We start from the raw sequence: 21,519 nt of genomic DNA on the forward strand, positions 1-21,519 counted from the left end.
CGTATTTGTTGTTGCAAATGTGCGGTTAAAGCATGCATGGCTTGACCATACATGCTTCTGTCATACAACCAAACAGCCATGTCTAAATCAATGTGCCCAGCGAGTGTTGAGACCACAACCAATGGCAACTTTGCCGCATCTCTTCGGTCCGATACTGAATGGGAGAGGAGGACCCAGGCCTCCTCCAGGACCTGTGGCAGAATTTAGCAAACCTTTTCCCACAAAAACCTTTTCCCACAAAGTGTGCGAATAATGGCACAATAAGCATGCGGTGTTCACCCACCACAATGCAAGGCTGGCGGGGAAAAAAAAAAATCTTACCACCAACTATCCAGCCTCTTGAATTACCTATGAGGGGTGCGGAAGGTAACGCGCCTTGGTGGGTAGAGGCATGGACCACTAAGCTCTCTGAGGTTGGTGAGAAAACTCCAGTCACCCGGTGCATGGCGATGGAGACTGGCAACTGTCCTATTCACAGGAGCTCCTGTGCTGGGCTTGGGCGAGGTTCCCAGTAGATCAGTGAAGGCCTCGTTGAAGGGCAGCATGAGTATCGAGGAGGAGACACCAGGCAAGATGATCTGCCACTGAAGGTCCAGGACCTCTGCTGCCATTCACACCACCATAGTGCATGAAGCTCCCTCTTGCGTAGTTGTGGTAGGGGGAAGTAAGCAGTCCAGAAACTGGAGAGGGATCCAGTCTGCGGGCCTCACCAAATTCCTCATACGAGTGTCTTGATAAGGCTGGTCTCGTAAAGGGACCAGTGATTCCTAGCCATTCAGAATAGGATTGAGGAAGCGACCTAGAAACTAAGGATTCTATTGGTGCCGGTAGGTGCCAATCTTGCTCTGGGTCGTCGGGATAAGAATGGGGCTGGCACCACCTGTAGGCACCAGTAGTGTCTGGAGTCTTGGCGTCGGAACAGATGCCAGGGAAAGTCACAGTGGTAGGATCAGTGTTATTTCGGATCCATAGTCAGCAGGATGGCTAGTGAATTACCATGTCCAAGCTAGGGGCTTCAAAGCCTCTGCCACCTTTGATATGTGACCCCGGCTCACCCCAGACCGGAGTGATGCCACCCCTTGCGCTGAGGCTTATTTGGCACCAGGAAAAATGAGAAATTAGATATGCAAGTAGGGGCGTTGCACCAAAGTAATCACACCATTAAGGTAAACTACCTGAAGTGCTCCACAAAAGAAGCCATCTTGTTTTTGGTGGAATTAGGAACTCTGGGACAGGGTTATGCTCTTACCCCACAGAAAATTGTAATATAGGGGGTGTAGTGACCCCAGGAGTAAGTAACCCATTGGCTATTAGCTACACTACCCTTAACACCGCCAAATCTAGTACTTGGGAGGTCCTTTTGACATCAGGAACTCAGATTCGTCTGCCTGAAAGGAGGACAAAGAAGAGCCGTAGACATGAGAACTGTGGACCATCAACTAACTTGGCATAAAACTTCTCCTGGCTGCTACTTTCCCAACAATCGCGGACACAAACTCCTCCAGAAGCAGAACAGTCTCCCCTAGCACTTCATTAACCTAGTAACATTTCCCTGGGCAGGGAGGAGCCACTTCCCTGTGCCAGCAGGCACCTATTGCATCTGCCTGGAACATCGACACTCGGGCCCACCAAGGAAGCAGCGCTCCAGAAAGAGGTCTTCTTTGCTCCAGGAGCTCAGATCAGTCTCAATGTCAAGCTAAGAGACGCCAGGACCCCCAGGAGCCGCCCACCACCAATATCCGAGATACTGGAGCAAAGTGAAGGATTTTAAAAGAGGTCAGCTCTGCACCAAGAGTGACCCTGCTGTGTTTTTTACCTTTTCTGAAGGTACACCAAGAACAGAGAGCCCCTTACTCACCGATCCACCAGACAAAACACCTCTGCACTCGAGCTCCCCAGAGTTAAAGTATATCAACGGTTTCTCTATAGCCCTGAGACTCATGAGCCAAGCCCCCCCTTGGTTTCCGCCAGATTGGTCCCCCAGTCCCCACTTTTATGGTCTTTCTTACGGGTGCTTTTCCATTGACTTTAGGGTGTACCATTCAAGACTACCACTGTGTACAGCCCTTCTGCACCCAGACACCCCACGAGTGTTGATGCTTTCTTGGGCCTTGGCCTCTACTTTCTTGACGTCCAGAAGAACAGGCCTTTAAGTACCTGTGCGGTGAATGTTTTGCCCATAGGATAACATTACTGTGTTCAAGGCTCATCCCTCAAATTTGACAGTTGTAATTTTCTAATATTTCTATGGTAAAATATGATAACATTTAAAGTTCTTACCCGATTCCGATAGTGTCTAATATATAAAAATAAGTTTTTTTTCTAAATTCGTCTAGAGTTTCTTCTTGAGTACCTGTTTCATTAATTGACTGTGTACAAATACTTAGCACTGCCCTATAATAAGCCTAAACTGCTTGCCCACATTACCCCAAAGAGCATTTGGGATTATTAATTTTAGACCTGTAAGCCAATAAGAGTCTGGACTTTCTACATAGTGTACCTCATGTTGGTTCACCACATAAAAGCCAGCTTCCTACACTATCATTTCATTTTACAAGTTAAAGACCGTATAACAGGGTCACATTTGCAAAAGCATGAAGTATAATTTTAGAAGACCAAATACATTTGTTGAAAAATCATTTATGAAAGAACACACAAATACATGCATATACACACTCCCATATGTGTTAACACTTACCCTTCCATTTGATTCAGATACCTATAGGCCAATTTGAGCCATAGTTGTACATCATAAGGTTTTTCAAGCACACTTGCTTCCAAATTGATAATGTCATCCGTCTCACTCGTAAAGTATCGCACGTCATCTGGTGTGACAACAGCATCAAACGTTGGCACATTCCTTTTGAGCTCTGCACTGAAAGCTAAAAGAGAAATATCTTTGAGTATATACGGTAAAAGATGTCAGTCTAAAATGGTGTCCCTGCTGCAGTTTAACCCTTTCGATGCTGATGACGAGCTCAGCTCGTCATCACCCACGGGTGTCGTGTGCTGATGACTAGCTGAGCTCGTCATGAACAATGGTGATCAAAGCTTTCCAGCACACGGGAAAAATCCCTGCAGCAGCCATGTGGTTAAAAAGGTATTCTATCAAATAATATCACTTCCACAATTTAACAGAAATTCTTAATTAAAAAAACTTTACAATTAATCCTAGCTCTTCACAGGGCTCTATAACTATTTTCTCTGTAGAGAAAACACCCATATGTTAATGCAAACCTCAACTGACATCAATAGCCCCATGCAGCTCCTGAGCCACTGAACCAAAGAGGATTGGGCCTACCAACGGAGCATCCTTGCTCCAGAAATCAAGAGAGTCGCCCCCTTTGGGTTCAGCCATTCAGGTCCCCATTTGCAGCCTCTCGTTACAGGTTTCCTCACTGACTTCAGCTGTAGCATTTGAGGCTACCCTTGCGACCAGCAGCTCTACACAAGGGCAGGTAAACCAAAACTGCTGGTGGTTCTAAGGACCTTGGCCTCTTAGCTTAAGTCCACCAGAACTACTCTATAACTGGATTGCACGTACCCCTATGCAGTGTATGCTTCTCCCATTGGATAACATTACCGCGTTCAAGTCTCATGCCTCAAATCTGACATCTGCATTGTCTGTGTTTCTGAAAATGGCTAACTCAAAAAGTACTTACCTAATCTCAAAGATCTTGGCATCTTAATATAAAAATCTACATTCTTTTTCTAAATTGGTGTCGGATTTCCTTATGGAGTGGGTCTTTTATTTATTGACACAATGAGTACAATAAATGCCTAACACTCCACTATGATAAACCTAAAGCGGCTCGATTACACTATCACAAATAAAGCATCTTGGGATTGTTAAAGCAAGCACCTGTACACTAGTAAGGGACACCTGGATTCTAAATGGTATACTACATAGATAGCCAGCTTCATACAGCAACAACATATAAAAAAATAAAACAATCTTATTCAAGTAATGCAAAACCACTGCTAATCAGTGCATTGGGTTGGGTATTTGTATTGCAAGTTTCCCTACATTGGAGGAGATATTCTTGCTGGGGGAGTTGGACGAGGAGGGGGTTCAGGGGAAATCACAGTATTTCAATTAACTGAAAGTTATTGAAAGTACAAAACATTTACATCAGCTAAGTGCATGATACAAGCACGTTGATAAGTTGAAAACTAAAGAAACTTGTGTGAAGGTGACACCTCCCCCTCCCATTATCCTATGACGGAACATTTCTTGTGGAAGATATTGAAACCTTTCAAAAATTGAAAATTTTAATTTGCAGACATTTTATGGAGGAGCAAACAGACAATGTGGATATTTATCCCTCGGTTACTGTCTTTTTTATGGGGTGCCCTCCATAACTCCACACTCCTGGGCACCCTGCTGGGCAATTCACCACCTACAACTGCAGCAATGTTTAATTAGGGCTGCAGTGCAGTTGGTGAAATGCCATTGGCAAGACCACACAAAGTCTGCATGTTGAAATTTTGTTCACAGTGCTCTGTATGAAACAAATAATCTCATGGCCCCTATTAGGTTAGAGTTTTTTTTTTAAATTACAATTGGCTTTGTATTTCAAAATGGGAATACAATGGGACCAATACAGCCTTCTGTCAGGCTGCTTTTTTTTAACCTCTTGTAAGGTAAGTCTCATAAACTTGTAAACTCTTATAATGTAGCATAGTGTAGTTTCTTCCATAACTTTAAATGTTATGTTATGTTATGTTATGTTAGTTACATTTTAATGCGCACAGCTGCTCCAGCGAAGGAGCGTCCTGGCGCAGGGAAAGGCAAACACAACACAACACTAGGTCCGAAACAAAAGGAAACAATAAAAGCTAGAAAAACAATTAAAACAAGAAGGTTTTCAAGGCCCTACGAAAAGACATTAGGTCATTCGAAAGGCGGATTTCCAGGGGGAGCGCAAATGAGAAATGTGCTTTCTTGTATACTGTAGGAAGGACAAGTCTTGTATGGTGATGCTTGTAAGAAGGACACTATATAGTGGACCAAACGAGGTACACTCTGTAGAGACTCCAGTTAACCCTTATTGGTTTACAGAGGCAACAATGATAACACTAAATGCTCTGTTTCGTGGCAGTGTGGGCGTGCAGTTAGGCTTATCAAAGGATACTGCTAAGCATTGGCAATAAATGAGATCAGACAGTACAAGTCTGAGACCAATTTAGAAGCATGGCGCAATTTCTATATACATTTTGATACCAAGAATTTCCTTATCAAGTACTTTTTAAAATACTGATTTTCACAGGTAAATAAAATTATCACTTAAATGAATCTTTACGCGCAATGCCTTCACATAGGAGAAAACGGCATATACAGTATACAGGTACTTGCAATAGGTTTCTGGGGGTGCCCTTTAGGTCTTAAGGTGGTAGAGGGGCAAGGTTCAAAGTACCACCAGCACTTAGAGTTTACCTGCCTGGGGTGTCAGAGTGCAGGCGTGCTAGTAGCATTATGCGCTACACTGACGGGTGACACCTAAAAACAGGCAGCACAGGTGGACAGAAACTCGACGTCCTGAGTAGAAAGAACAGGAACAAGTTGGTACCGATCGAAGAACAATACCGACGCCCAGAAGGCCTTTTGGCCTTTAGAAAGTTATAAATCTAAATCCGAACTCAGAGTAACGAAAGTACATCCGAACCCAATGGCGGAAAAAAACAATCTGAGGATGGAGAGGATGCCCATGCGCACTGTAGTCCAAGGGAGGAGCCACCTATCTCGTGTTACTTCAAAGACTCTTCCAAGACAACAATGTGCAATCATCAGGACCCAACACTAGGCGGCGATCTATGCACAGATATGAATTCAGCAGCCCACATGCCTCGAACTAGATGTTTTCTGTCTGTATTTATCTGTAAAAGAATTAATTAAAAAATGGGGGCCTTGCTTGCAAGTTCCTAGACTATGGTGCCCAGGGCCTGCAAATTAGAGTGTCAAACCAGCAACTGGATGCTACAAAAGTAAAACACGGCTCCTACTCTGCATCAGACTGGAAGAGCAGTCTCATAATGCTAACCCGCCTTTGCCATTTAAAAGAATGCAAAGCCTATACCTCCCACAGTGGTATATGTAAGTCACCCCTATATTAGGCTTAGCATGTCCTAAAGCAAGGTGTGACATTTTTAGATTAGAACATGTACTTAAACTGTGCTGACAGTAAAAAGGCAAAACTGATGTTTTTACAGTGGAGGGACAGATTTACACGCTGACCCCCTCAGCTGTGCTCACTGAAACAGCTTGTTACGGCATGTCCAACTTGATGCTTAAGTTACAATTAAGGTAACTGGTTGCTGGGTGCAACTTACCCAAAGTTAACAGTTTGTTGCCACAGGATCTGATGTGGTAAGGAAGTGGCTCTGTATATACAGCACCAAAGTAAGGTACAGTGTGCAGCTGTATCTATTGCATTTAAACGTCAAGCCTCTGTGGATTTCAGAGTCCACAGAGGTTTGGCAGAGGCTAAAGTTAGATATAACCTAAATCTCTAAAGTGGTAGCTTGGTGGAGCAGTAAGGCAGTATCAGAGGACAGTGTAAAGCATCTGTTGTACACAGTCCGCAAATGGTCTGACACACTCAAGAAATTAACTCTAGGCCAATTGTTTTGTATATAAAAAAAGATTTTATTTTAGAGGTAGGTGTAAAAATACTCGCAGAATGACATGTTGCAAATGAATACTTTCAAATAGCCCTTGAAGTTTAAATGCAATAGATACAGTTGTTGCAATATGCAACCCAAGTTAAACACAATTACAACATTGAGCTCAATGGGAAGTTTTAAGTAAATGCAATAAAACCACTTTACGAATGTTTTTCTTATTCAGGGCTGGATCTTTGATTCAGCCCTGGTGCATTACCTGTAAACAGTTGAAAGAAATCCTTTTTGTTACACAGGCGATTTTTAAGGCATATTTGTATGTTTTGAAAATCGACACTTGGGACAATTTCTGACAAAAACCAAGCAATGTTATCCTACGGGAGGAAATCAGGTCATCGGAAAATCACAGATGTAATTACTTTTTAGGTTCAGTGCTGGGCACAAAGATACAGGACTGGAATCTCTTCAGATAGAAGGCGAGTAATTTCGTTTTAGTTCATCGGATGATTTTTAAGGAATATTTCAAAGTTGCAAAATTCGACATTTAGAAGAATTTCCAAGTGAAAACCAGCCAATGTTAACCTATGGAGAAAAGCAAGTTATCGGTCTTTGGGTAAGTACTCGACTGGCAGTGTTAACGTCCTGGTGTAAGACTCCGGGGTCTCCCAGAGTCAGGTAGGTTACACCCTCAGCGGCACAGGGGCAGCCAGGTGCAAAATGAGTAGACCCAATGTTAGCCTAACCAATGTTGGTGGCTGCTAGCAGGCAGGCCACAAGGCTGTGGGAGCTGGGCTCCTGGTCACTTACACAGGGCAAGTGGGGGAAGTAGGATAGTACAGATGCACTCCCAGTAGCACTCAGGTGGCTGGGTGCTTTTGGGCCATCGGGCGCCCAATGTATTTCAATGGGAAAGCTGGAAGTTGAACAAAGGCTGCAGGCTCAGGGACGGAGATTCTTCGGGTGCGACAACCACTTTGAGAGGTAAGTTGGGAAGCTGTAGACTAGATAGCCACCCAGGAGTTGGGCACAGGGGGTAGCGGGGCACCGGGTGCAGCGGTATATTGGTGTCGGGAAATCTTAACCTCAGCTGGTTGCGGTTGGAGGGGTCCCTCTTTGTGAGGCTGCAGGCATCTTCAGGAGCGTCAAGGAGGGTCCTTGGGTGCTGGATTCTGGGTCACAGTCGCCAGGGGGACGTCCTTGTGGTCTTTTTTCACTCAGGCACAGGCCAGAGTGTGCTGGATTCGCGGTTCCTGGCTGGCACCAGGGGTTGTTGCGGTTTGAGCAGAACCACTGCTCGTGGTAGTCCCAGTCTTTGGATGATCAAGGCAGTCAGGTCCTCCAGGGTTTTTGAGGTTGCTGACCACAAGAGACGCCTGGATTTAGCAGGAGCAGGTTCAAGGGTCAACAGGCCTGTAAGGCTGGGGCCAAGTCAGTTGGTGTCGTCCTCTTGTTAGCAGCTGCATGGCAGGGCTTCTTTCTTCTTGTAGTTTCGGAATCGGGATCTGGAAGGAAGTTTCAGGGTGCCCCTAAATACTAAATTGATGGGGGTTTCAGGTATGGGAAGGTCAAGGACCAAAGGGTCCCTTCCCTGGGTTGAGTATAACCCCTATCCTGCCACTCCTGTGGAAGGGGGGCAGGAGCCTGTCTGATTGGGTAGGGCTCCCCAACCTCAAGATGACAAGAGCACAGAGTTGTGCTTCACCTCGCCTACCCCACCTGAGGGATGGGGTTGGCAGAGGCTGGAACACCCCCTTTACTCACTTAGGTTTTCCCGCCTGTCTTCCCGCCAGAGGGGTCCAGTGGCTGAGTACAGCAAGTGGCCTGAAAAAGCTCACAAAGGCGGCATGCCTTTAAAGCTCCCCCTACCCATCCTGGGGGCGGAGGCCTAGCACCTCTCCCCATGATGTGCATTGTTGCAGGCCCACGAGAGCGGATGGCTCTCTACCCAGGGGTCCAGCAACATGTCTGCTGGGTGGCAGCCTCAGTCGGGACACGAGTTGTAGGTTAGTTTCAGGGGGCAACTCTCAGTTGCCCTCTGTCGTGCATTGTACATTAAATCCCACACTGGCATCAGTGTGGGTTTAATGTGCTGAGAAGTTTGATACCAAACTGTTCAGTCTTCACTGCAGCCATCATGGTGCTGTGGAGTTCGTGATGACTACCTCCCAGCACCATATACTCTTAATGGCAACACTGCAATTAGTGCCCAGGAATGGACCTGGGTACAGTAGGGGGTACAGAGCGCATGCACCTGTACCCGCACCACTGGCATAGGGCACCCAGCTAGAGAGGTGACTGAGGTATGCCAAGGCAGTGTGTTGTAGGCATTGCACACAGGGATGTGTGCCATGTCGACTGTTTTGTTCTTCACCAAGACCCTCAGCCTGCAAATGCAGTGTGTGCGCGTCATGGTACAGGGCCTCCAAGGGTGGCACAACAAGTGCTGCAGCCCTTGGGGGCCTTCTCTGGTCACAGGGCCCTGGGTACCTAGGGTACCATTTACCAGGGGCTGACATGTGGCGAAAGATGCAATTGGTTTAGGCTTCAATGCAGTTTTATGAAAGGAACACAGGCCCTGGGTACCTGATTGGCAGGATCCCAGGGCGCACTCTGTCAAAGTACATCAGCAATTCAGCAAAAAGTGGGGGCATACCATGCAAGAAAGATGGCACTTTCTCACGATGTGCCGAGCTTCAAATGATATTAGGAAGGCTTTAGTCTCCTGAAAATGTCATTGCTGGCTGGCACCCAAGAAATTCAATTGAGGATTACACTCCAAAGATGAAATTTTTAAATAACTTCTGAAACAAATTCACTTTCTGGTGTCCCCGGAAGGTGGATGAGTAGGCATCCCAGTTCAATCAATTGCTAGCCCACTTTGTGAGCTGGTGCCTTGGCAACTGACATTTCCATTAGACTAGGCCCACTTTCGTCATTCTAGCTCTCCACCGTTCAAACAATTCCCTGGTTTATTTATGCTTACTGTAGCTTAACTTGCAAGGTCTTCGTGATCCACTTCTGGCCATCTCAGGCATGAATCCCACTCGCTCTTGCATGTGATGTTCATGGCAAGTTTGTTGCCCTTATGCAAGACCGCCACAGGACAACTTAGCCCTTCAAGCCCACATCTCGCTAAAGGCCAGGTAGCTTTCAAATCAACTTCCTCTTTACTCTTCAACAGCTTCAAAACTAGCCTTTGAGTTACTGACTCTTGAAAATAAAATAGCCTTGTCATGTTGGGTACGTCGGTTGTATGTAGAGGGGGCTTTTCCAAGTAGCAAATATTTCAGCATTTTTTTTTAAGGTCAAAGGCCTTTCCTACCATACGATTAAAGTCACTTAATAAAGGTCTCTGGTTATCCATTATAGGCTTGATCACCATCTGAAAATGTGTATTGATCTTAAGGGGTGGGGAGTGTAGGAGGTGATGCGGCTCTGATAACCACCTCAAATTAGATATTTAACATAGGATGTCAGGATCATTCTTTCAAACTGATCCACTGATCAATTTCTTACACAACTTAAGGAATTATATCCCACAAAAGTACTTTTAAATTTCTACAGCATATATGAAACACATTAGCAAGTACTATCATGCGCTCAGTGGTGTCAGGGAACACTGAAGCCGAAACCTGAATCATGGATTGTTTTTCTTTTTTATCCACCATCTCAATCCAGTGTTTACATGAGGTGGGCCCTCCACTTCAGACAGGGGGTCCACTGTCTTGTTCGAACTAGAAAGAATTTCAGTCCCTCCTACTTGATTTACAACAGGCCTACCTACAAGGCATCCTCGTGTGACAGACTTGGGCTAACATTTCTTGGACCTTGGGAATCTACATCCAGACTCTTTTCTTATATATAGAATGTATTTATTTAAGTTTTGTTTTTATAGAGCCCAGCTTGGAATGCATGCTCCAACGTATATACATTTTCTGGCTGCTCAGCTGCTGCAAAGCTTGGGTTGAACAGCCCCTCACAGGAGGGAGCAAGGAGCTAAAGTGTCACGGACAGCTGCAGGGTCTACAGTGCTGTCCTGCCGCCTGTAAATTTCCTAGCATAATGCATGGGCTCCATCACATGGAGGGGCACAGGCTGATCAAAGGATATGGCTCCAGGAGTCAACAGGAAAGAGAAGACTCCCTGCAGTTCTTACATTAAAGGTTCATCTAGTCCTAAAAAACTAAATCCCCTGTGTAGTCTTAGGGGCTGATTGTGTGTGTATTTAAAAGATTTGCTATGCAAGTGAATGGTTCAGGCACACAAAAGGAATGCATGGAAGGCTTGTACCCTTTGCTGATTGTATTTTTACACATTGCAGTATCCTATAGCAAGCAAAGCAAGGTCAAAATAAATAATGAAAGCGAGAGCACTGCACAGTATGCACAAAGTTAAATATATCCCAGAAAGACATGTACCATGTTTTACAGGTTTCTGAGCAGATTCATCTTCATCACTGCTACTACTGTCTGAGACGGGCTTTCTCCAATACCTAGGTCTCCATTTTCTTGTGTCCTTCCAGGTTGTGTGTGGAGGAGCTGCAATAAAATATTGTAAAGAAAAATGAGTCCAATTCTCTTCAACTAAGCGTTGCATTGGCTTTAGTTGCAGGCATTTGTGTGACACCAGCATTTCCTGCAGCCACATAAAGGAAACTGCCAAACAATGCAACCAGGAGGACATTACCAATTAAAAGAAAAAGCCTCTATGTAGTTTAAGGTAAAGGGTAGAAAGATCAAGACAGGAGGGAATGCAAGGTTTGAAAAATATATATATATATTTAAACTTGTGCATGTTTTCAATGTTTAAATATCTATTGCTAAAAGAAAAGCCTTACTATGATTTTTACTTTCGTTGACTTTGCTAACGAGGAGGACAGCCATCTGGTCCATTGACATCCGATCACGATTGACACCAAATAGTCTATCTACATATTTTTCTGGAAAGAAAGAAAAGTTTGACATTTATTTCTGTGTCATAATTTTTATTCAAAGTATTGTACATCAGGCATTAGGAAAACATCCTTTACAAAAAAATGTCAGAGGAAAAGTTACTTACCTTCATTAACAATATTTGAGGTGGATTTTTTTATAAAGTTTTCTATTGGAATTTATGACTAGTACAATTAAAATTGTTCAACAATAGTTGATTAGGATAACCCACTTGAGGTTTCCTCACCGCATGAATTTTGCCCAGCGCCAAGCAGAATCAAACTTAATGTAGAAAGCTGGCACTATATATACACTATACCAAAATGAGGTATAGTGTACACAGAGTCCAGTGGATCCCCAGAGGTCTAGCGGAGGCTAAAATAGATAATACAGTACTCTCTTTTGTGGTTGTGTAATTGAGCTGGTAAGCTGTGTGTACTGGTCTGAAAAAAGCATACAAGTTACTTTGCAGTATAGGAAATACTTTGTAAACTCGTTGGAATACATGAAATTACTTCAGATTAATTTCTAGTTACTTTTCAGTTACTTTTTTGGTTTAGGGTAAAACAAACAACACAGTCTTGGCCCTGCAGTACATTAGTAAGCAGGACAACTCAAAAGCAGACACAACGTTACTTTGTCATACTTAAAACATTTTTTAAAGAGAAACCACACCATGCAAACCCATAAGAAAAACAGTTACCAATTACAGGTAAGTAAAATTAATTTTGGAATGGTCCTTTTGGGGGTAGAACCAAGGTAGCCCATGATTCAATTCTGCACTAAAAGTGACCCACCAGCGGAATTAGGGCAGTTGGGTGCAAAGGGCAGGGGTGAAAATGCGACAGGGACAAGGGGGACGCGTTGGAGGCTAGTCATGGAAATGTAAATCAGCCAAGGAGGGAAATCTTAAAAACTTAAGGTAAGTCCAAAGGAGGGCCCAAGGCAGCACAAGAGCCACACCACCAGAGGCACAGGAACTGTGGGTGCACGGTGCTCACAGCATCAGGCAGCTTATGTTTCCCTATGGAGATCGTAGATTGTGGTTTCAGGCTCAGACCAGGAGGTCTCTTCAAGGGAATCGACAGCCAGGGGAGGAAGTGGAGAGGCCAGGCAACGTCAGAACATCATTGGTTCTGGTCACCAGGACGCAACGTCTTAAAGTAGTAGTGGCTGCTGTCGCCCTGGTAGAATGGGCGCGTAACCCCACTGGAGGTTCATTTTTTCACTAAGGAATAGCAGATTTTGATGCAAAGGATGACCCTTCGAGAGATGGTCTGTTTTTGCACGGGCCAACCTTTATTGGCACCCACATAGCCAACAAAGAGCTGGTCATCCACCCGAAATTGCTTTGTGCACTCCAGATTGAATGAAAAAACACGCTTTGGATCCAGGCGGTGGAACCTCTCGATCTCTAGAAGGAGGCGGGAAGAAGGTGGGCAAAGTGATTGTCTCTCCTATGTTGAAAGAGCTAATCACTTTGGAAAGGAAACAAGGCCTAGCGCGAAGGACAACTTTGTCTGGATAAACAGCCAGGAAAGGAGGTTTTGAAGGAGAAGCCTGAAGCTCCAATCCAAAAGGCAGTTTTAAGTGTCCGAAGTCTGAGAGGACAGCTTTGTAGCGGTTCGATAGAACTAAAAAGAACCCAAATCTAAGACAGAAACCCCTGGTTAAATGGATCCCTCAACAATGAGAGGAGATCCCTCCGGCAGGCAAAACGTATTTGGAAAAAGCACCCGTGAGCAGCCAATCTAAATCTCCTCCGCCAGTCCAGAAACACCTACAATAGGAAAATCCACAATTAAAAAAAAAAAATTCTTCAGAACTGAATTGGAGAACACCAAAAACTGACCCCGCAAGCGATTCGATCTGGTTAAACATCAATCTAACAAACTGGCTAAAACATCCAAAGAAACCCTTATATCGCCAATTTCATGTGAGGAATTTTCCTCCTTCATTGACGAAATCACGGCCTTAGGAACAAACTCATCTCTCCAACGCACTCCCAAACTACTACGCCGGCTCTACTTCTTCTCGCCGCCCTCCCAGACTTCAACTAAAAACTTAGCCATGGGTCCAACTTTAAAATCTATGATGAACACGGTCTTGAAAATCCTATCCTCAAACCGGATCACTACAATGATCCCCTCCCGTCCGACTGCTCAACCGCTGTCTCTCAAGCGATCATCCCCTCTTTGACTGCTATAATCAATGCATCACTCCTACAGGGATCGATAACGGACTCCCATGAAGCGGGCGAAGTTGTCCCCATCTTAAAAAAACCTACGCTAGATGCAGCCTTCCCTGACAACTACAGACCGATATCTAACATCCCACTTCTAGCAAAAGTTCTGGAGAAACGTGTGCAACAGCAGTTAAGCCAACACATCACCAACTTCCACCTACTGGATGACTTCCAATCCGGGTTCAGACCTGGACACAGCACGGAAACCACCCTCCTCCACGTTGTGGATGATGCCCTCCAAACCCTTAATCAAGGCAAACTGTCGCCTAATCCTAATGAAATGTTAAGAGGAACAGGAGAAGTATAGGAGAAGGGTGCATAGGAGATGTGGCACAGTCCTTCTTGACAGGCACTGCAGGTGCAGGTGCCGTGTCTGCCTTCCTATTCCTGTGTGGCGTAGTGGATACATGACCTGTCTTTGGGTCAATGTAGATCTTTTGTAGAGGATCAGGTTGGAAAAGATTCTGCGTTGCTGCTTGTCTTTAGCCTTAGGAGTTGTTACTGTGTCCTTTCCGTAGATTCCGGCACCGAAGGTATTGTTTTCGGAGTCGTAGGCTGTTCCGAGGGCTTGAGCCAATCAGAATCAGGCCTTGTAGGTTTTGGTACCGAAAATATTGGCTTCAGAGTAGAAGCTGGTTTCGGCGGACTCGAGGCGTCAGACTCTGGCTTCATAGTTTTGTCTTTAGACGAAGTAGACTGTTTCGGAGCTGGGACCTTTCAGTTCCGGTACCGAAGGAGATGGTGGGATCGGCACGTGCGGCTTGCTCGGTAAGGAGCTACCAGAAGGCTTGAGTATTTTCTTCGGAGCCGGGCTCGATGGCGGGGCTTTCAAAGTGTTTTTTCAGTCGCGCCTGGGCCCCGGAGGCGGAGTGTTGACCTTTGCATTAGATTTGGTGCTGGGTATGGGGCAGGGGCAGGGGCAGTAGTACTCACACGCTGAGCTGATGGTATTGAGTCATCGGAGTCGTCTGCCCCGGATACGATTTGGAGATCGTCTGAATCTTCTTCAGGGACGAGCGGAACTTTGAAGATATCCACCGGTTCTGGAGCAGATCTGTGCATGCCTTGTCGACGGGCCCTCCGATCTCGAATGGTCTTCTTGGATTGAAAGGATGCACAGGCTGTACAGGTGGATTAGTCTTGTTCTGGCGATAAGCACAGCTTACAGACCTCGTGATGGTCACTGTGTGGAAACTTTGCACCACACCCGGGGCATCTTTTGAATGGCGTCCTTTCCATGAGGTGTAGGCCTCACGGCGTGGATAGGCCCAACAGCCCTAGTCAACGACCGGAATCAAGCTGATTGAGTAGAGTTGATTTTATCGATATCGAAAGTAGTTTGGTGAAGTTTGAATACGTTTTTATGCGTCAAAGTACTTGAAGGAAAATGCTACTTACCAGTATGCATCTGTTCTTGGCATGTAGAGCTGCAGATTTGCACACTGTACATAGATCGCCTCCTAGTGTTGGGCCCAGTTGTTTGCAGTTTGTTGTTGTCCTGAAAAGTTTTGGAAGTCACAAGATCGGTGACTCCACCTTAGGACCACACTGCGCATGGGCATCGGCTCCACCACAGATTGTTTTTCCACCATTAGGGAAATGATGGAGCTTTGCAAGAAAAGGAAGGATGCCCAGGTAATTTGTATCTAATTAAGATACTACTGGAACAGACCAGGGTAGCCGGGGAGGCGGATGGGCGTGTGCAACTCTGCAGCTCTACATGTCAAGAACAGATGCATACTGGTAAGTAGCATTTTCCGTTCGAGGCATATGAGCTGCAGATTGCACACTGTGCATAGATTGTATAGCAGTACCCACTCTTAGCAGCGACCACCCCCATCTCTTGCAGTAGTTTGGAATAATGTTTTGAGAACAGCCTGGCCCACATTAGCTTGTTTTGCACATCTACACAATAGTGTTTTGTGAATGTGTGCGGTGTAGACCATGTAGCTGCTCTGCAGATGTCATCTAGGGGTATGTTCCCTAAAAAGGCCATTTAAGCCCCTATTTTTCTTGTAGAGTGGGCTTTAGGAGGAACAGATAACATACGTTTAGCTTTGGGGTAACAAATCTGTATGCATTTGACAATCCATCTAGCTATCCCAGATTTTGAAATGGGATTACCCTTGTGTGGTGGTGAGAGACAAAGTTGTTTTGTCTTACGAAAAGGTTGTGTCCTTTCTATGTGGTATAGCAATGCTCTTGACATCCAATGTGTGAAGAGCTCTTTCTGCTACTGACTGTGGTTGCGAGAAGAAAACTGGCAGTTCCACAGATTGATTGAGATGAAATGGAGAAATTACTTTGGGCAGGAAATTTGGATGAGTACGTAGAACTACCTTATTTTGATGCATTTGAAAGAAGGGTTCTTGGGTGGTTAGTGTTGTAGTTCACTAACTCTCCGCAGAGAAGTAATAGCTACTAGGAAAGCAACTTTCCATGTTAAAAATTGTAATTCACATTTGTGTAAAGGTTCAAAAGGAGGTCCCATTAACCGTGTGAGAACAACGTTTAAATTCCACACAGGCGAAGGCGGTACTCTTTTAAGTGCCTTCCATAAAAGCTTTAATGGCAGGCACTCTGAGTAGAGATAGATGTCGGTTTTGCAGATATGCTGCTATTGCAGCAAGATGTAGTCTAATAGATGTATAGGCTAAGTTACATCTTTGGAGATGCAATAAGTATCCTATGATGTGTTGAATAGACACATCTAGGGGATCAATATTGTTGTGACAATATATCACAAATCGTTTGCACTTGGCCGCGTAACATGCCCTAGTGGTTGGACGTGTAGCTTTTTTAATGACATTCATGCAGTATGGAGGATGGTTCAGATATCCAAATTCTAGGAATTCAGGATCCAGATTGCAAGGTTGAGCTGAGCTGGGTCCGGGTGTCTGAGCTCTCCACGGTTCTGTTTTAAGAGTTGTGGAGACAGGTGCAGTTTTTGGTGCGGTACTACAGACAGTTGTAGCAGTGTGGTGTACCACGGTTGTCTGGCCCACGTTGGAGCAACTAGGATGAGGGTCAGTGAATGCTGCTGTAGTTTGCGTACTACTAGTGGCATGAGTGGTAGAGGTGGAAAAGCATACACAAATCTGTTTGACCAATTCATCCATATCGTATTGCCTTTTGACAGTGGGTGTGGCTACCTGGCGGCGAAGCTTGGGCATTTTGCGTTTTTGTGGGTGGCAAATAGGTCTATTTGAGGGTGTCTCCACATCTGAAAGAATGGTTGAAGTACTTGCATATGAAGTTCCCACTCGTGGGTCTGTTGTGTTTGACGACTTAACAGATCAGCAGTAGTAGTTTGAACATGCTGGACTAGGAGGAATATATTTTGAGGTATAGCCCACCTCCATATGTCCTGTGCTAGTTGAGAGAGTTGCAGGGAGTGTGTGCCTCCCTGCTTTTGTATGTAGTACATTGCTGTCATGTTGTCTGTGCGGACTAACACAGCTTTGTTTGCTACTTTCTTCTGGAAAGCTTTTAGTGCTAGGAATATTGCTAGTAACTCCAGATGATTGATGTGGAGTAATTTTTGTTGCTGTGTACACCTGTCTTGCATGGTGTGTCGCAGTAGGTGGGCTCCCCAGCCGAAGAGCGATGCGTCCGCAGTCAAGATTATCTGAGGAACTGGCTCTAGGAACGGTTGTCCCTTGGAAATGTTTTTGGTGTTCCACCATTGCAGAGAGCGACGAGTCCGACCGTCTACCAACACTAGGTCTGTTAAGTGACCTTGAGCCTGGTTCCCTTGACGTGATAAGCACTCTTGTAGTGGACGCATTTGAAGTCTTGCGTGGGGTACTATGAAGATGCAAGAGGCCATCATCCCTATGAGTTGCATGAACACTCGTGCTGGGAGGGAGTGTTGTAGCTGAAACTTTGTTAGAAGAATTTGCATGCTGCTATCCTTGCTGGAGTAGGATAATCTAGCGCTGTTGGTGTTTATTGTGGCACCGAGGTACTGTTGTACTTTGGATGGCTGTAGATGAGACTTGGTGTGGTTTATTGTGAACCCCAAGTTGTTGAGCAGTTGGATGGTGGCATGAGTGTTCCATGCATTGACTGTATGAGTGGGCTTTTTTTGAGCCAGTCGTCGAGGTACAGGAAGACATGGATGTGCTGTCTTCGTAGATGCGCTGCCACTACTGCTAAGCACTTGGTGAATTCTCTTGGTGCTGTTGTGACTCCGAATGGGAGTACTTTGAATTGATAGTGCTGCACGCCTATTACAAATCGGAGATACTTCCTGTGAGCTTTGTAAATGGGAATGTGGAAGTAGGTGTCCTTCAGATCTAGAGTAGCCGGGAAGTCGTTTTGCAGCAGGAGCGGAAGGACTTGTTGGAGTGTGACCGTGTGAAAATGGTATGACACTATGTATATGTTTAGTGGTCTGAGGTCTAAAATAGGCCTTCGAGAGCTGTCCTTCTTTGGAATCAGAAAATATAAAGAGTAAACCCCCTTGTTTTGTTGGTGCAGAGGAACTGGTTCTATTGTACTTTTTTCTAGCAGGGATACTACTTCTTGCTTTAACAGTGATAGATATTCTTGTGATATTGGACGTGGTTTGGGTTGTATGTTTGGGGGGTAGATGCTAGTTCTAGACAGTAACCCGACTGAATAATTTGTCGCACCCACCTGTCTGATGTGATGTTGATCTAAGCAGGCAGGAATTGTTGAAGTTTTCCCCCCAGGGTAGTGTAATGTTGGGGGGGAAGGGGATGAAAGTCATTGGGTGGGGTAGAGGCAGAGCGGGAGTTTTTGCCTCTGCCTTGATTGTTACCCCTGTAACCCTCTTTCTGGTAGCCCTTATTGAATGTGGATTGACATGGGGTTTTTTAGGAAGCGGAGGGACTTTGAGGATTAGCCTCTTGTGTTGCCTCTCTATGATGAGCGACAAAAGGAACGTCTGGGAGCTTGCTGCTGCAAAGCTCCCATAGATTTTGCTGTATCTGTCTTTTTTTCATTTTCTCTAAAGACAAGTCAACATTTGGGCCAAATAAATGTGTCTCATCAAATGGCTGATTAAGGATGGAGTTTTGTACATGAGGTTTAAACCCTGAAATACGTAGCCAGGCAGGTCTACGAAGTAGGGTGCTGGTATCGATTGCCCTTAGGCGGTATCTGCAGCGTCTAGGGCACAACGGATGGAAGTATTAGTGATATTTTTACCTTCCTGTATAAGTTAATTAGCCCTGTTTTTGTACTTGTCTGGTAGGTGCTGTATTATGGACTCTAGTTCATCGTAATGTGCCCTGTCATATCTTGCCAGCAACACTTGGGTGTTGGCAATGAGCCAGATGTTAGCTGCTTGTGCTGCGGTTCGCTTACCGGAGGAGTCAAGGAGCTTAGATTCTTTGTCTGGTGGTGAGGCCTCACCGGATGTCTGGGAATTAGCACGTTTAGGTGCATTAGACACTACTAGAGAATCTAATTGCGCTGAATCTTTAATATAAACTGGATCTGCAGGGGCAGCTTTATATTTATTCTCAATGCGAGGATTCAGGACCCTAGCCCTGACAGTATCCTTAAAAACCTCTGTTGAGTGCTTGATGACACCCTTAAGCATTGGTAAAATGGCAGTAGACCTTTGTGTGTTACCAAAAGTGTCTAATCGGAAATCTTCCTCCGCTGCATCGGTGTGTAAGTCCACCCCATGATACTGCGCAGCCCTTTGGACTAGTAGGTTAAACCCTATAGTGTCCTAAGGTGGGGAAGGTCTGGATGGGTATACATCAAGGGTGTTTTAATCATCCCATGGATTAGGGGACTGAGGGGGACTATTGGCCCCTGCTGGGTTGTGTGCACCCCCACCTATGTCTTCAGAATCTGTGTCTACATCATCATCTGGATTAGTAGATGGTGTAGGTGAATGATGTGGTGGAGGTGGTGTAGGAGGAGGAAAAGTATGGGGAGGTGGTGGAGAAGGGACCCTTAATGGAGAGGTTGCAATGTCCTCCTTTGGAGGGGAGGAGGTGCTGCGCCTCAAGTGGTCTCTTCTTGGAGCTGAAAGTCAATTGTACGGTTTTAGGATCCTTTACATGAGTTTTCTGATTAGGATCCGGTGTAAAAAAGTTCTGAGTTGGGCAAATCCTTCGGCGTCTAAGTTTTCAGCTCTGTGGGTTTTTTTCGGCACCTAGTCAGTAGCTGGTGTCGGGTCTTTAGGCTTAGGAGTGTGCCCTTGTGAAATGTCTTTTACCGGAACCTGTTTTTTCGGTTCCCGGTGTTTTTTCGGCTCCGACGTGTGTTAATCTGGCACTTTGGCGGTTTGTTACTCTGCTCAGAATGTGTTTTCGGCATCAATTAGCCGCTGCCAGTCTTCGGCGCCGTCTGCTTAGGTGTCGGAGCAACGGTCAGCGTAGTAGAGGAAGATGGCTTCTTCGGTGTCGGTATAGGATTAGCACTGGGAATAGGCTGGCTCGAGCCCGAGCCGCCTGAAGGCTTAGTGGGCTTCTTTGCCGGGCCAGAAGGAGGGGCGTGGGAAGCAGTATCTCGGTGTGCACCCGGGCCCAAAGGTGAGGGTGTGACCGAAGCCTTTTTTGAGGGTGTTGAGGAAGGGTTGGGGTCGACGGTCTGACTTATGACCCGTTGAGCTGGAGTGATGTCCTCGACGTCTGAGTCTTCGGCATCTGAGGATCCGATACTCTTTGGCGTGCTGTCATTCTGGAAATCTACCTAAGACAGGTAAGTAATTAGGTTTTGGTAGTTGGTACGATTTTTAAAAAATATTTGTAGTTTGCAAAAATCGACAATTTTTACTTTTTCGGTACAGTACTGGCTTTTCTCCTGATCATAGGAGAGTTATTCGAATTTTGTTCGGCTGATTTTCGATTAATATTTTAAAGTTTCAAAACTCCACACAGAAGAAGTTTCAAGTGAAACCAGTCAATGTTAACCTATGGAAGGAAAGGGAATTATTGGCTTTTAGGCAAGTACTCGACTGGTGGAGTTAAGGTTCTGGGCATAGACTCAGGGGTCTCCCTGGGTCAGAAAGGTACAGTAGTTACACCCTCAGCAGCACAGGGGCAGCATGGTGTTGAGAGAGTAGGCCCAATGTCATCCAATGGAGGGTAGGGGGGACTTTGGTTGGTGGCTGCAAGCAAGCAGGCCACGCGGTGGGGAAGTGGGGAAATAGAGTAGGGTAGTAGTTGCACTTCCAGCGGCACTCTGGCGGCTGGGTGCAGGGTGCTTTTGAGCCGTCGGGAGCTCAATGTTATCCAATGGGAAAGTTCAAAAGTGAACTAAGGCTGCAGGCTCGGGGATGGAGATTCTTCAGGTGCGACCACCACTTTGAGTGGTAAGTTGGGATCTTGGAGAAGAGGTAGGTACCCCAAAGGAAGGCACAGGGGGCCGTGGGGTGCTGGGTCTAGGGGTGTCTTTTGGTGTCAAGAAATCTTACCCTCTGCTGGTCACAGTTGGAGGGTTCCCTGGTTCTGAGGCTGCAGGCTTAGTCTTAGTCGTTGGGACTGGACTCTGGGTCTCAAGTCGACCGGGGGGTCAGCCTTGTGGTCTTGGATCACTCAGGCACAGGCCAGACTTGGCTTGTGCAGACTGTGCTGTATTCTCAGTTCCTGGCTAGCACCAGGGGTATTGCTGTTTGAGCAGAACCACTGCTCGTGGGAGTCCCAGTCTTTTGGAAGGTTCAACACAGGCAGGCAGGTCCTCCGGGGTTTAAGAGGTTGCTGTCCGCAGGATACCCCGGAGTTTCGCAGGAGCAGG

At 45.7% G+C, this 21,519-nt stretch overlaps 1 protein-coding gene across 3 annotated transcripts in view; it reads right to left on the reverse strand.

Annotated features, from left to right (window-relative positions):
* The window catches only part of ZFC3H1 (zinc finger C3H1-type containing), an 833,014-nt gene that overhangs the window by 492,784 nt on the left and 318,711 nt on the right, over positions 1–21,519 (reverse strand). For 2 of the 3 annotated variants that reach the window (XM_086921741.1, XM_086921749.1), the window contains exons 19-21: positions 11,459–11,560; positions 11,040–11,159; positions 2,699–2,882 (exon numbers count right to left, since the gene is read on the reverse strand). In XM_086921741.1, coding sequence (XP_086777867.1) covers positions 2,699–2,882; positions 11,040–11,159; positions 11,459–11,560 — 406 coding nt within the window. The remainder of the gene's footprint in view (positions 1–2,698; positions 2,883–11,039; positions 11,160–11,458; positions 11,561–21,519) is intronic. The other variant, XM_086921759.1, reaches the window with a different exon arrangement.

This window comes from Lissotriton vulgaris, chromosome 1_1 (genome assembly GCF_964263255.1).
Source record: "Lissotriton vulgaris chromosome 1_1, aLisVul1.2, whole genome shotgun sequence".
In the NCBI taxonomy this organism is placed as follows: Eukaryota; Metazoa; Chordata; class Amphibia; order Caudata; family Salamandridae; genus Lissotriton; species Lissotriton vulgaris.